The following is a 13,861-nucleotide window of genomic DNA, read 5'->3' as shown; positions in this document are numbered from 1 at the left end:
ACTTCGATTCTCTGCGAATGATTAATTGCTGAGAGTTGTGACAGGTCCATTTTAACAACAAAAAAATGATTTAAGACTATAACATAACGCATTATCGCATTTTTATCACGAGTAAGTAACAATGACAGGTCTTATCTGACTATTGTTTTAATAAAAAGTTCAGTATCTTTTTTTTTACAACTTCATCATTCTGCTCTATATGCCTAATTAGGTATAGGTATGATGCAATTTTTTCTAAATTGAATTCTTGTTTACAAAAATTCATTTACTTTGGTACCTGCTCTAAAACTCTCCATAAATTTTTGAAGAGGTAGGTCAGTTGAGAGTAATTGAATGTGTCGCTATGTCGTCTTTGATTATCGTAAAATTCCTAGGCGTATCAACATAGGTACCATAGGTCATTAATTATTATATGCGAGTGCTCCTATAGTGAATTTTCAACGAGTTAAGCGATTACCGTAATCCATTTTTATTTATTTTCATGCTTGCATGGTATTTATTTTTTGTGTTGATGAATAGTAAGTACATAATTATATGTACCTAGTTTGAAAAAATATTTTATTGGTCACATGAACATGTTTTTGAGCTGGTCATTCTGGAAAAAAATTTCAAATTTGAGAAAATCGAAACTTATTTTTTTTTTAAATTTAAAACACTAAAAAAAAAGTGTTAAAACCCTTATTAAGCTCAAATAAAAATTTTAAAAATCACAGAACTACGATAGCTTATTTTGTTAATTAGTGTTTTTTTCAATGTTAAATATTCCATCGTTATACCTTTTCACAATGGGTACTTACATCGATTCTGCTGACATCCTGACGAACACTTCCCACCATTTTAAGTAAGTACATAGGTACATGTTTTTTGAGACAAGTTCAACATCCCGAACCAGACAACAATTTCTTTCGAACAACCAAAACTTTAAGTAAATTACCAAGAATTTTGAAATCATCTACATTACCCACATTTTGATACACTTCCGCATATAGGTACAAATACCTATAGTCAATTATCAAACGACGTTTTTCAAACGAGAAGTAAATCAAATAGGTAGGCATGTAGACCGACCTTTACCTACAAAATACTACAATTCAACCTCAACCTCGTTTTTGGTTGAAAATTCACCTAATTTGTACTATAAATCAGTTAACGACTACACGATAGAAGGAGCTTTGATGCATTTCCCGCTCCACATCAACAATAGATTCAGACCGGATTTAAGTTATTACGAATAGCGTCAAATTCGACGATAATTAAAAATAAATAAATTTATGAATCATGTCCTTCAAAAGATCGTTCAGTATGTGTATTGAAAAATAAACATAATTTCAAGATTTATCTTCGTTCATTATTTGTTGAACGGTTTGCAATATGTGTTATGTTCGAATCGTATTTTTTACCTTCGGATGGCTTTCGACCAGTGTGAGTATTTAACGCCTATTTTTCTACATAATATGTATTTCCGGGTGTTAAGAAATTTGAAACACAATTGACTCAACAAAATTTTATATTTTTTGAAGGGGTTTTTCTCATTTGATTCGCAATAGTGAATAAAATCACATTTGAAAGCACCATTTAAAAGCACGGTTTTTCTAATTCATCTGATTGAATTTATCGTTTATTTGTTTGTTTTTTCAAAAAAAAAAAAAAAAAAAAAAAAAAATACACACGCTTTTTAAAATGATTTTCATAGCTAACATGAATTAAATGAATTAAATACCTGCTCCTCTAATGTTGCAGGTGTGCCAAATGGCGCCATTTGGAATTGAACGTCTTTTATTTGGAGGGCTTGGAGCTTTTCCTCCACCGCAACCTATGAGATTTCCGCTAGGTTTAGGCGGTTTATTCGGGGTAATGAATTAGTACGTTAATCATCACATTTACACATAAATATTTACACTTTGTTTATGAAATATCAAAATTTATTTGTGTTAAAAAGTAAAATCAAAAATGTCGCTGGTAAATTAGAGAAAAATACGCCCCTGCGATTATAATTTAGGCAAACTTTCTGACATAAATGTTCGTTATGTAATTTTGATCTAATTTGTTCCTAGTTTTTCAAAAACCCAGGGATGCGAACTGAAAAAAAATTAGTTGAAAGTTAAAGCTTCCCGAAGGTTTCTGAGAAAACGGCTAACGTGGTCAATTACCCAAAATTAAAAATTTGGGTTCCTGGTTATGGATTATTCCAAAAAAATACCCGTAATTTTTTTCATTTAAGGGTTAAGGTTAAGGTCATTTTTAAATTTTTTCTTGCATACAATTTTTGAAATAAGTTACGTATAAATACACTGCTGGGAAGGAACCCTTCTCTGTGAAATTTCAAAAAATACTGCCCATTTTTTCAAAAGTAAATAACCAGTTGTCGCCTTCAAAGACTCTTCAAATCCAGACAAAATTCAAAATGTGAAAAATGAAAAATTTATCATTTTTTTTGTGTTTAATATGCATTCAATGATTAAAGAATCAATTCTCTGAAGTAAAAAAGAAATGAATTCGTGAGAGAAACTGACAATATTTGTCTCAAATTGTACGTGACCATGAAAATGGATGGCCGATATTTCATATTGAAAAAAAAAATGAAAAATAGAATTATATTCGTAATGTATTAACCATAGAACCATATACCTAATTAACCAAAATATTTTAAAGGTTGCCAGGTAACGGTTAGGGAAATGAAAATTTCAAATTTGAGTTCCAGTTCCAATTTTTTTTGAGTTTGAGGTTGAAGGTCAAGTATTGGATTGGATAAAAATTATTTCCCTGAAAATTTTTGGGTTTATACCGGTTACAGTTCAGGTTAAAAATTCCGGTTCACATCCCTGCAAAAACCTCTTGATTACACTAGGCAACAATTTTTGACCTTTTTTTTGTTTTCGGGTTGAAAATGGGGTTAATCGATAGTTTAGACCCTAAAACAAAAAACAGAGTGGGATTTTTCAATTTGAGTTGTTTTTGTGGTCAGGAGAGATGATCAAAGTTGCAAAAATGACCGTTTTTGCCCTATTTCGCGAGTTTGTGGCGACATCAGTATTCAGTTTCAAAAAAAAACAAGGTCATATTCGGATTCTACGCACTTTTTTAAGTAAACATCTTTACCGGATTTTTGATTTTCGAACATTCAAGCGCATACGGAAGATTTTCGTTTGTAACACGAGATTTTTACTGCACGAGAGCCTCGCCCGCGCGAACACGGTTCCGCGCCACGATTACGTCGTGAAGTAACGCCAGCGTTGCGCGCTCCGAGTTTTAAAATATGTTTCAAACAAAAATCTTCCGTATACGCTTGAATGTTCGAAAATCAAAAATCTGGTAAAGATGTTTACTTAAAAAAGTGCGTAGAATCCGAATATGACCTTGGTTTTTTTTGAAACATGGTACTGATGTCGCCACAAACTCGTGAAATAGGGCAAAAACGGCCATTTTCGCAACTTTGATCATCTCTCCTGACTACAAAAACAACTCAAATTGAAAAACCTCACTCTGTTTTTTGTTTTAGGGTCCAAACTATCGATTAAGCCCATTTCCAACCCGAAAACAAATATGCCGTTGCCTAGTGTTATGTACAATCACACGTTGTTTTCATTTTAGCAAGGACAATTTGCACCAGGCATCATTGGAATGCCTCCAGGAATGGGAGGTTATTCGATGGGTCCGCTTCCATTTCCTTTGTTTCCGACACCATGTGATATGGGTTGTAATCAAGGTGGTTTATTTTTCGCTAATATCAACGTAAATCAAGGATCAAGTATGCCAATGCCTGGAGGAGGAATGCCTGGTGGAATGCCTGGAGGAATGCCTGGTGGAATGCCTGGAGGAATGCCTGGTGGAATGCCTGGTGGAATGCCCGGTGGAATGCCCGGTGGAATGCCTGGAGGAATGCCTGGAGGAATGCCCGGTGGAATGCCCGGTGGAATGCCTGGAGGAATGCCCGGTGCAAGGCCAGGTGCAATGCCCGGAGGAATGCCAGGAGGTGGAATGCCCGGTATGCCTCCACCAGGGGGAATGCCCGGTGGTGGTATGCCGACAACGACGCGTCCTCCAACTGGAGGGATGCCAGGTGGAACTGCCTCTCCAACAAGACCACCAACAGGCTTACCACCAACAACTAGTAATTAAATGCATACAAACACGAATACTATGCTACCTAATCGCTAATTTCACTTCTATTAATTTCTCGTACCTATAATTTTTATTTCATTGGCAGTGCCTGCAAGACCTCCAATGCCTCAGCAGCAACCCAGTATAAATGCTCAGTTTTTATATTTCGTTCCGAATTGGTAAGCTGTGCCGTTACATTAACGATTTGTTTCTTTGTTTGATTTTTTTTCTTCCATGATTGAAGATTTTTGGAACAAGATTCTGATTTTAGAGGAAAAAATCTACTTGAATCTATTTTTCTTGAAAAAATTGTTTTTTTTACAGGTCTCCTTATCAGTCTTTAACTTGGCCTTCTTTATCTATGCCTTTTTATGGTTGAAGCCTTCTTTAAGGGTAGGTTAATTACCTCATTGCCCATGCACATACCAGAAAAAAAAGAGCGAAGAGTTGGTTAATCATTCGCTGAATCTATCTATCTGTAACTAAAATAGGTACGGACAATTTATGTACATACATAATTCCTATGAGAAATTACTTATCTAACTATTTATTTTGAACTTGAAGTAATCAGTCAGTATAAAAAGAAACTGATGAAATCATTGTTCCAAAGATTTTCTATTTGTTCTATTTCTTCACATTTAGATTTTAATGCTAAATGAACATTACCAACGAACTAGTTTTGTGACCTTAACGTTGTTTTGCTTTGATGTTCTATGTTTCAATACAGGTGTAGCGGGTGGTGTCGATTCCTTTACCCACCTCGGCCATTTTTTCCTCCACCTCCGCCTCCTCCTCCCCCTCCCTCCATTTTTCCAATGCCTTTGCCACATCCAGCTTTTTTAATATTTTCTTGGTTAGGACTTTGAAAAAAATCAAACTTTACAGGTTATGTCTATTGCCTGTTATACGAATGAAAATATGCTGTGACTACAATACGAGTAAAACATGGATGATCAGAAATGTATCTATGTTGAAAATTAGGTATTTATTATCAACTTAAAATATTTAAAAGACATGTTTGTATGTTATGGCATATGTAATTTTTTTTTACGATTAAATTTTAATTTCGAGAATATTTTTATAAAATAAAATTTTATAAAAAAAAAAATATCCAATAAATTAATCTATTGGTAAATACATGACAAACTTCTTTATTCGTTCAAAACTTTGTAAACTCGTGTACACACGATATCGTCGACCTTCAATGTCTGAAACAAAATAAACATTTAAAATAGATCAGAAAATGCATTTTTAAGTCTAGATAATATGCAGGTAAGGTATCTAATTGGTAACAAATCAATTATCAAATAGTTTCATCGTAAATTTTCAATGTCCTATAATATAGTTACTGCATAATTGTACGAGGTCAATACTAACCATTTTTACTTCTTCGGGAGTAAATTCACGAATGATTGTGGATTCTTTACCATTTTTCTGCACCTGAATCAGTTTATTATCTTCCAAGGTAATAACTGATTTTACTTTTCTGCCATCTAGAGTTTCTTCGGGAAATTCTTCATCTAAATTGAATGTTATGGAAACATTTTTGAAAGTTGACTTCGAAGACAACGTGAGCTTTCCATCTTCTTCTTGCTTCAGTTCAACCACTGGTTTAACCGTTTGGCCCACTTTCCTCGTAATCAGTCCAACGCCTGAAAAATAGATTTAAATTACTACCTATTTGAAAGTTCACTGAGATACCAAGAAGACTTCGCTTATCACGTTGGTATTGGTATGTTCATGTTACAGTGTGTCATCAATCAATATTGATTTTTCATTATTCAATGATGCATTTTTGACTAGGTACTTAATGAATCATAATTTTTGAACATTGATGCGTGAGATAATTTGAGTAAGAGGAAAAAACATCTTTGGATACATAGGTACTGAAAATTATAACTCTCTCATGACAGTTTATCTGTACGAGAGAGCAAAGTACATTTTTTCAAAGTTTCATGAATTTTAGACTCACCCGCTCATTTCTACTTGAAAAAAAAATAGAAACCCTTGATCTTTTGAATGTAAAGAAAAAATATATTATAATTTGATAATGCCTATCTTCAAATGCACGTAGAGGAAGGTACCTAACTCATATTTCAATTAGCGAATAAGATAAGCAATGACCTCATGGTTGACTCTGAAAAGGTGATTACAAATAAAAACTAATTAAGAAAACAACGCTACATGAATAACGTTTTGACGAGGAAAAAATAGATTTGAAAAAATACAGCATCCATATAAACTGTGGTCATATCGTCAGTCATACTATAATTTTTATGATTCAGTAAATACCCAAATATTTACAGAATGAAATGATTAGAGGTAACCTTTGTTTCATGATAAGCACAATGTTCTATCAATATAACAATTGAACTGGCAACCGAATTTCCATATTCTTGATAAACACATGGTGATATATGCATTGATGGACAAGAATATACCTACTTAGTTCAACATTTTATATATGAATAAATAAACCATTTCTATTTTTTTTTTCTTTTTCAAAAAAAATCTTAACTGACTTCAATTGTATCGATGAAAATACTCAAGTATAGACTTGTGTACCTATAATACTGGCAACAAATGACACGATTATTAAAAAATTTTAACCAGGTCTTATGCGGACATGAAACATGCGATAGAAGAAAATCTAGTTTATTGCTTCACGAAACTTAACACGTACATACATATGTAGGTGCCTTACCTATTTATATCTACCTATAATCATCTCAAAACCACGGCAGTTTTCCTATTCATTTTTGAACCCATTTTATTCATGAACGAATTCGATTGAAATTATAAGCACAAAAATATTTTCTTGATCAAGTTGTAAAAGAATACTAGCCTACTTTCTATACGAATCAAATTCAGTGAAAAAAAAACGACAAATCTGCAGAAATAATTCTTTTCAGGTAAGTACCTAACTAAGTAACTTACATACATATTACATACATATGTATTGTAGTAATAATAGTCCTGATTCCGGATATTTTAAATAGATAGGAACTGTACGAGCAAAAGCACCTGGACTTGACTGTAATTCCACCACCCCACATAATATTACCGACCCATAACATAATGCGTCTTTTTGTCATTCAGAAAAATGACATTTAAAAAACACGGTTCAAATCACTAATTATACATCATAACGAAACTGCTTCAAAGTGTAAAAACCCTCATGAATAAGATAATTACACGAGTAAATTAGGAGATAATACATGTGTTCGTTAGATAAGTACACCAAACGAGATCTAATAACCATCAAACGATTTTAATGGTTTAATTGATTAAATTCCAACTTTTTAAGTGGCGAATAATGACTTAATATGAGGTTAAAGGACTCGTTTGATTTTCCTCCTAGCCTATAACAATCATTTCGGGATAGCTTTTAGAATTCAGTTTCTGAACGTACAGAAGATTCAACTATAGATACATATAGTGTAGATGTAAGTTAATTTATAAACAGGATATCATATCAAAGATACGATGTGTCATGAAAATTATGGAATGTAGACGAACAAAAAAAGTATAGCCTAGGTACACAAAACGCTTCATATCACAATACTTATCTTTACATTAGAAAGACGTAGAAGGGGAACGATATGAACTGAAGAAAGCCCACGCAAAAATTACTGCTACGCATGCTGTAAACGTGCCTCAAATTCCATTAATTTTTTTCTTTCTTCCATAATTTTAAAACGTAGTTCTTCAACATTCCCTACTTAGAATCAAAATCTTGCTTGGATAAAAAAAAATAATGCACCTATGTATGTAGTAGCACAAATGTACGACGACGTACCTAGACCTACTACCTAGCTTCCTGAGTACCTACCTAACAAATTACGTAATACATTATCAATTTAAAAAATCATTCAAAGTGAATATCAAATAATTTATAATTATTATAGATGCTTTCTACCAATAAAAGACCAAAAATTGAGATGATACTCCGAATAACTGACACTTCTACACAAACAGAAAAAAGTTGCGAATGTACTAGCACTTTTCAAACAACGCTTGTTGCTTACCTAATTTGTGAACCAAGAAACAGGATACCTAAACTACATACGGTACGAAAATAAAAATAAAAATAAATAAATTTAATTTAAAACTCACCTATTGCTTTCATATATTCGTCGAAATTTTTACTCGATTCCAAATCGAGTTTATACTTTTTACCGAAACAGTTGGAAATATTTTCGATACCCATGGTACTTAAAACTTGTATAAAATCCGCAATTAACAGTAACTTCGAGTCTTTTACTAAATGATAATCGTAATCGGAATGAATAGAGAAATAATTTTGTGAAGAAGAAATGCTACACCAGTCTCTTATCAAAATTAACTCTGAATGCTGATTGGTCGGACAATTGTCACTGTGAATCAACTAATAATTCTTCAGTACGATAACACGTCGAAGCTTCACATTTCTTTTCGATTTATGAGGAACGTTTATCGGAACACGTATTGAAAAAGGTACTTTCCGATTTATAACACGCTGATACTTTATCGCTCTTTTTCCTCCAACCTTGCTTTCGGCTCATTTCGTTCATATTTTCACACTTTAAAAACTAAACTTAGATTTCAACGGTTTTTTTTTTTTTGCATTCAAGTGATTACCTAAAAAATTTTCATTTACTTTGAAGTATTATCAATTTACCAATTTTTTTCACATCGGTAAAAAAAATTACCCAAGAAATTTTCAATACTTTTAAAATGTAATGAATTAAAATACCTACGTAAGAAAATTAGATTTTATTAAGAGTTTTCCATAATTTAACAAATTATAAAAATTACATTACGAGTTATAATATTTAGAAAAGGCTTTATATGTTAATCCGCGACAAAACCGAATATGACAATTAGTGCTTCTTGTACTAAAATGGAAGTAACAGAAATGAATATTTCGTGCAATTTATATGCCAAAATTTTATCGTATAATACAGAAATGATTAATCATACTTCTCAGGCACTTCTTATAAGGCGCAAATGGACAAAAAATTTAGAAAAATCGCAGTAGGAGTATATAAGGAATTTAACCTTTCAGCGAGGACAGACCAGCACGCATTATTTCGTCAACGAGCAATAAATTACTCGCTATCACAGTGCTGAAAAAAAATCAAGTCACCAAATAAAATTATCTATTTGATTTAAAAGAAATTACCGCAGTTTATTCGAGTACTTACCACGAATTAATAATTTGTTTCTTTACGATATAATTATCATAGATGCCAGCTTCGATTGGATTCAAAGGTTCGCCTGTATTGATGTCCAAGCCGACTGGATTTTTACTACTTCTGGCTTCTTCTTGTAACTTGACAATGGTATCTTGGGCATCGAATCCACTATTGATCGCTATCAAATTCGACGAATATAATTTTAGTGAAATGAACACCGATTCATCTACATATTTAAATTTATATTTCCGTTAGTTACCTATAGTTTTCGGAATAACTAAAATAGCTTCGGCAAATGCTTGAATGCCAAGACGTGATTTTCCTTTCACTGTGTCTTTGAATTTGAAAAGCTCTTGAGAAGCAGCCAACTCGTAAGCACCAGCGCCGGGAACCAAGCATCCTATTCAAAAAAAAAAAAAAAAGGTCGATGAAAAATTGGAATATTGAAAACGAGCTTTCATAATAAATGAAAAACTGCCCACCGTCATCGAGACAATTTTTAATAGCGCGAAGACCATCTCGAACGGCATCTTTAATTTGATTAATGGTATATTTGTTGGGTCCCTTAATCAATATCGTGACACTTTGAGGATTTTTGCATTCTTCGACAAACGTGTATTTGTTTTCACCCTACAAAAAAAGAGGAAGATTAAAATTATTAAATAATTTGTTAGCGCACAACTAAAACAAAAGGAAGTGTACATACTAAAACGTATTCGTAAACTAATCCAGTGAATCCTAAACATTGTTCGTTCAAGTCATCGAAACTATTTACGGCGACGCCACCACAAGCGAGAGCTAATCGCTCCATATTTCTCCTCTTAGCTCTTCGTATTCCTATAATACCTTCCCTAGCTAACATGTCCAAGGATAGAGGATCTATACCCTGAACAACAAAAATATGGATTAAATTCATTTTTTAAAGCAATCTAAAACCGCACGAAGAAACAATATTTCAAACATGTACCTTTTGGTTGATAAGCACAAAAGATTTATCCGTGTTATCGCAAACTTTCTTCTTCAATTCAATTACTTTTAAAACACGTTGTTCGATGAATTTACGTTCAGCAGCTACTAATTTTTCACGCTCTTCAGCACTTTTGTAGAAAAATCCTGCATTCACTTCGCTAAAAATGAATAGATGGCCGGAGTTAGCACAATATAAATACCTCCTTCAAAGAATAATTCTAGGAAACTTTTACCTCTTTTCATATTCAAGACTAACATTGCAGGTAAGAATATACGCGTTTGTAACTTTTTTGGGCATATCTGGATGCCTAGCTCCGTGATCAAGGACCAGACCTAGAGAAAGAAAACTCATAAAAACCGAGAAAATGCTATTCGAAAACTATAAATGTAGGTACTTGGGGGACTCAAAAAACATACCTTTCACGAGAGACGTTTCTGTGGCCGTTTTATGTTGCATTTCCATGATCTCGATCATATGGAGATCTACTTCTTTTCCAATAGTTTGAATAGCGAGGATAGCATCCACGCAAATCTAAAACAGCGAATAAATTAACTTGAAGAAAATGCAGCTAGAATCTCTTTACTTCATAACAATTATACTCACTTCGGTTAATATATTCGCTATTTTGTGATGAACTTTGGTTCGTAATGAAGTTCTCGCAATAGCTAATAACTTTTCCCTGTCGTTTTCTACTGGGATTTTAATGTTTTCCAAAACTTCTAATGCTTTCTTTTTAGCTTCATTCAAACCATCGGTTATAACCCGGGGATGTAAACCCTGAAAAATCACTGCGTTAGTACTCAGTACCAATCACATCAACTTTGTGATGATTACAATCATATGACTTACTTCAGCGATATAAATATCCGACTGCTTCAAAATTTCACCGATCGTGAGTACTGTTGAAGTAGTTCCGTCACCGGTTGTATCATCTTGAGCAGTCGATGCTCGAGCGATTAAAGAAGCAGTTGGATGTTGAATTTGCTACGAAAAATTTTATCATCAATGAATCAAACATACGGTCAAAAAAATCACCTAAACATCTCATTTTAAATTAGATAAATGACAGTAAGTTACCATTTCATGAAGCAACACATTACCATCCTTAGTGATTTTGATATCTCCGGCTCCCGATACCAACCTAAAAGTTCAACGTAAAACGAAATCATGTCAGTAAAACTTTATAGTTGCGTATTAAGAGTTGAAAGTTTAATGATTAAATTAGCTACTAAAACGATACGAACATTTTCATTGTTCCTTTGGGGCCCAAATTTGTCTTCATTACATCTTGGATACCCTTAGCAGCTGAAATATTTACAGCTAAGGCTTGAGCCGCTCGAGCGAATTCAGCTTTGGGATTTAATAAACTGATTGCAGCCATTGTAAAACAATATTTCGCACAATTTTTGGACTAAAATTGAATCGAATGCTTCTCAAAAATTTAAATTACTTTCCGAACGTGTTCTGCATTAAAAATTACCACGGTATGGCCGATCTCAATCAAAACAAAAATTCTTGTTTTTGGCATTTGAGATCTGATTCTGAAACCAGCCATTTATTTTTTTAATGTAGGTATCGCTCATGGATTGAACACTTTGGTGGCGATTGAAACTCCTCACCTTAAGGGTTTTATACGTGGACTACACTATACATATCAACTTTAACTTTACAAAGCTTTCGAACTTCAAAGTAGATCGCGCTCTGATCTTATATTTACTATTTTATTTTTTATACCGCATTGATAAGGTAAGAAAATGTGATAACGTAGAGAAAAATTTGAAGTTTTAATTTAATTAGTTGTAATGAGTAAATTTATTCCAATAATAAATTCCCAATTTACACCAACGTAATAATATCCTTGTAGTTTTCCATTTTTTTCGTCTTCAATCCGTTTATTATAGTACTACCATCCTGAAACATTGAACCCATCATTTTGAAAATGAATACCCTCTAGAATGGTCCGATCTAATTACCTGAACCTAAGAGCTAAACAACTTCACAATATCCGACAATATCTGATGAATTTTCATGAATACGATCACTACTGGTACATGATAGGATAAGAAGTAATATGGAGAATTTGGTGCTGATCGAATATTTTTTATATGAATTGTTCGTCTAACCAAAAGTAGTGTTTCTGAAGTGTTCATTTATGCAGTTGTTTTATCGGGTAAAAAGTGATGTGCATTGATCTTCTCATTCAATATGCAACAGGTTTTAGGTAAATAAAGATTCCTATCATTCATCGTTAAAATTTACCGCGTAACAGCGTATAAAATAGAATCAATTATTAATATGTAGCCTAGGCCTGTAAATTTCACGTTTGATTCTACTAATATTTCATCTATTCCAATCATGTATGTTCAAATTTTTACAGCTGAAGAAAACGAAGAGGATAGTGATTACAGCACTGTTCCCATTGTCTGCATCACCATTCCATTACGGCTAACAATACAACAAAATAATTGGGATTGTGGAATATCTTGTATTGCAATGGTTTTGTCTGATGATAAATTGGCATATTTTAATAAACATAAGGAAGACATCATCACCGAAGAAGGAATCGAATTTAAGTCAGTTGATTTATATTTTCAATACTAATTCCGAAAAATTAGAAATTCCTAACCACTCTAATTTTTACAGCACCTGGACTATTGATTTAGCCTATCTATTGAAGAAATTCGATTTGAAGTTTAAATATTATACTTCTACTATTGGTATATGTCCAATATATTATCAGCATAGATATTACAATAGCCTGTTACCAAATGTGAGAAAGTATCAACTGTTTTCCTTTTCAAAAAATGTATTACTCGAAAATAAAACCATTACATTTCTCTTTCAGGACGAAACTCGAGTGAATAAGAAATTTGAAAATGCCAAAAGAAATGGTATTTCGATAGTCGTGAAAATTCTTCACATATCCAAACTAATTCATCATTTATCCGATTGTGGTCCAATAATTGTGCTCACGAATGCCAATTTATTGACTTGTGACGTTTGCAATAAAAAGGGGGACTCCGTATCTTCTGTTACGTTACCGTATCAAGGCCATTATGTAGTTATTGTTGGGTATTCGTTTCTCACCAACGATATTTTATACAAAAACCCATCAGGAAATCACGGTAAGAATCGTTTATTCTGAAAGTAATGCCTTTTATTTCACGATGCATTAAATAGATTTGTCTTTAGATGTTTGCAGAATGTCATTCACGCAATTTGACTCGGCAAGGCATAGTTTTGGAACTGATGACGACGTGATACTAATCTTCTGAGCTCACTCACGGCGGAACTTACATTTCTTCATTTCCTTACCATTTTATTGAACGTGTGGTGTACTTTTTTACGATATGTTCAATTTTTTTATATTTACATGTTTCAAGATCTGCGTATTATTGTTATTTTTGAGAATAGTTTTTTAAATGCTGTTGTATTTTATACGTAAAAAATTTCTATTCATTAACACTTGATCTAGGTGTAACTTTTTTTCGTTCGACGTCAGCAAAACTTTTCATCAAAACATTTTCGTATGTGGGGTTTGGGATGTAAATACTAGGGTACTGTATAATGGGTATGATCGACGTCAGTCATTTTGGTTGTCTCACGTCGTGGT

At 33.0% G+C, this 13,861-nt stretch overlaps 4 protein-coding genes across 7 annotated transcripts; 2 read left to right on the top strand and 2 right to left on the bottom strand.

Annotated features, from left to right (window-relative positions):
- Positions 1-121: 121 nt before the first annotated feature.
- LOC135832114 (uncharacterized) lies at positions 122-5,209 on the top strand. 2 transcript variants are annotated; one of them, XM_065345128.1, is made up of 4 exons: positions 122-1,851; positions 3,592-4,111; positions 4,208-4,280; positions 4,829-5,209. In XM_065345128.1, the coding sequence occupies exons 1-4, from the start codon at positions 1,732-1,734 to the stop codon at positions 4,965-4,967; spliced, it is 852 nt and encodes a 283-aa protein (XP_065201200.1). In that variant the 5' UTR covers positions 122-1,731; the 3' UTR covers positions 4,968-5,209. The 2 variants fall into 2 exon arrangements, with proteins under 2 accessions (XP_065201200.1, XP_065201201.1); XM_065345129.1 differs by having other exon boundaries at positions 4,426-4,956.
- On the bottom strand, positions 5,068-8,534 carry fabp (fatty acid binding protein). Its single transcript, XM_065345134.1, has 3 exons — positions 8,218-8,534; positions 5,479-5,753; positions 5,068-5,309 (listed from the first exon to the last, which is right to left on the bottom strand). Exons 1-3 carry the CDS (start codon positions 8,309-8,311, stop codon positions 5,253-5,255), a joined length of 426 nt encoding a protein of 141 aa, XP_065201206.1. The 5' UTR covers positions 8,312-8,534; the 3' UTR covers positions 5,068-5,252.
- A 307-nt stretch (positions 8,535-8,841) lies between these two features.
- CCT6 (chaperonin containing TCP1 subunit 6) lies at positions 8,842-11,752 on the bottom strand. Of its 2 annotated transcripts, XR_010556275.1 has the most exons (13): positions 11,493-11,752; positions 11,326-11,389; positions 11,098-11,232; positions 10,852-11,025; positions 10,665-10,779; positions 10,481-10,580; positions 10,246-10,405; positions 9,985-10,164; positions 9,761-9,908; positions 9,538-9,678; positions 9,288-9,456; positions 9,064-9,209; positions 8,842-8,978 (listed from the first exon to the last, which is right to left on the bottom strand). XR_010556275.1 is itself a non-coding variant. In XM_065345121.1 (12 exons), the coding sequence occupies exons 1-12, from the start codon at positions 11,627-11,629 to the stop codon at positions 9,137-9,139; spliced, it is 1,596 nt and encodes a 531-aa protein (XP_065201193.1). In that variant the 5' UTR covers positions 11,630-11,752; the 3' UTR covers positions 8,842-9,136. The 2 variants fall into 2 exon arrangements, 1 of the variants encoding a protein (XP_065201193.1); XM_065345121.1 differs by having other exon boundaries at positions 8,842-9,209.
- A 227-nt stretch (positions 11,753-11,979) lies between these two features.
- LOC135832115 (protein GUCD1) lies at positions 11,980-13,718 on the top strand. Of its 2 annotated transcripts, none has more exons than XM_065345131.1 (5): positions 11,980-12,469; positions 12,626-12,821; positions 12,892-13,018; positions 13,094-13,373; positions 13,451-13,718. In XM_065345131.1, the coding sequence occupies exons 1-5, from the start codon at positions 12,454-12,456 to the stop codon at positions 13,507-13,509; spliced, it is 678 nt and encodes a 225-aa protein (XP_065201203.1). In that variant the 5' UTR covers positions 11,980-12,453; the 3' UTR covers positions 13,510-13,718. The 2 variants fall into 2 exon arrangements, with proteins under 2 accessions (XP_065201203.1, XP_065201202.1); XM_065345130.1 differs by having other exon boundaries at positions 11,983-12,469; positions 13,441-13,718.
- The last annotated feature ends 143 nt before the right edge of the window (positions 13,719-13,861 follow it).

The sequence above is a fragment of the Planococcus citri genome, chromosome 1, assembly GCF_950023065.1.
Source record: "Planococcus citri chromosome 1, ihPlaCitr1.1, whole genome shotgun sequence".
NCBI lineage: Eukaryota > Metazoa > Arthropoda > Insecta > Hemiptera > Pseudococcidae > Planococcus > Planococcus citri.
The sequence above is the reverse complement of the archived record's forward strand: the minus strand, read 5'-3'. Positions and strand labels throughout refer to the sequence as shown.

What these genes read in the sequence shown, in the direction of transcription:
- fabp (XM_065345134.1), bottom strand. Translation starts at nt 8,311, where the DNA reads ATGGGTATCGAAAATATTTCCAACTGTTTCGGTAAAAAGTATAAACTC. An exon ending in CGAATATATGAAAGCAATAG is followed by an intron (nt 5,754 to 8,217) that starts GTGAGTTTTAAA and finishes TCTATTTTTCAG; the next exon opens with GCGTTGGACTGATTACGAGG. An exon ending in CTCCCGAAGAAGTAAAAATG is followed by an intron (nt 5,310 to 5,478) that starts GTTAGTATTGAC and finishes ATTTTGTTTCAG; the next exon opens with ACATTGAAGGTCGACGATAT.
- CCT6 (XM_065345121.1), bottom strand. Translation starts at nt 11,629, where the DNA reads ATGGCTGCAATCAGTTTATTAAATCCCAAAGCTGAATTCGCTCGAGCG. An exon ending in TAGCGAATATATTAACCGAA is followed by an intron (nt 10,780 to 10,851) that starts GTGAGTATAATT and finishes TCGCTGTTTTAG; the next exon opens with ATTTGCGTGGATGCTATCCT. An exon ending in TTGTGCTTATCAACCAAAAG is followed by an intron (nt 10,165 to 10,245) that starts GTACATGTTTGA and finishes TTTGTTGTTCAG; the next exon opens with GGTATAGATCCTCTATCCTT.
- LOC135832115 (XM_065345130.1), top strand. An exon ending in GAAGAAGGAATCGAATTTAA is followed by an intron (nt 12,822 to 12,891) that starts GTCAGTTGATTT and finishes TAATTTTTACAG; the next exon opens with CACCTGGACTATTGATTTAG. An exon ending in AAACCCATCAGGAAATCACG is followed by an intron (nt 13,374 to 13,440) that starts GTAAGAATCGTT and finishes ATTTGTCTTTAG; the next exon opens with ATGTTTGCAGAATGTCATTC.
- LOC135832114 (XM_065345128.1), top strand. Translation starts at nt 1,732, where the DNA reads ATGTTGCAGGTGTGCCAAATGGCGCCATTTGGAATTGAACGTCTTTTA. An exon ending in AGGCTTACCACCAACAACTA is followed by an intron (nt 4,112 to 4,207) that starts GTAATTAAATGC and finishes TTTCATTGGCAG; the next exon opens with TGCCTGCAAGACCTCCAATG. An exon ending in TTATATTTCGTTCCGAATTG is followed by an intron (nt 4,281 to 4,828) that starts GTAAGCTGTGCC and finishes GTTTCAATACAG; the next exon opens with GTGTAGCGGGTGGTGTCGAT.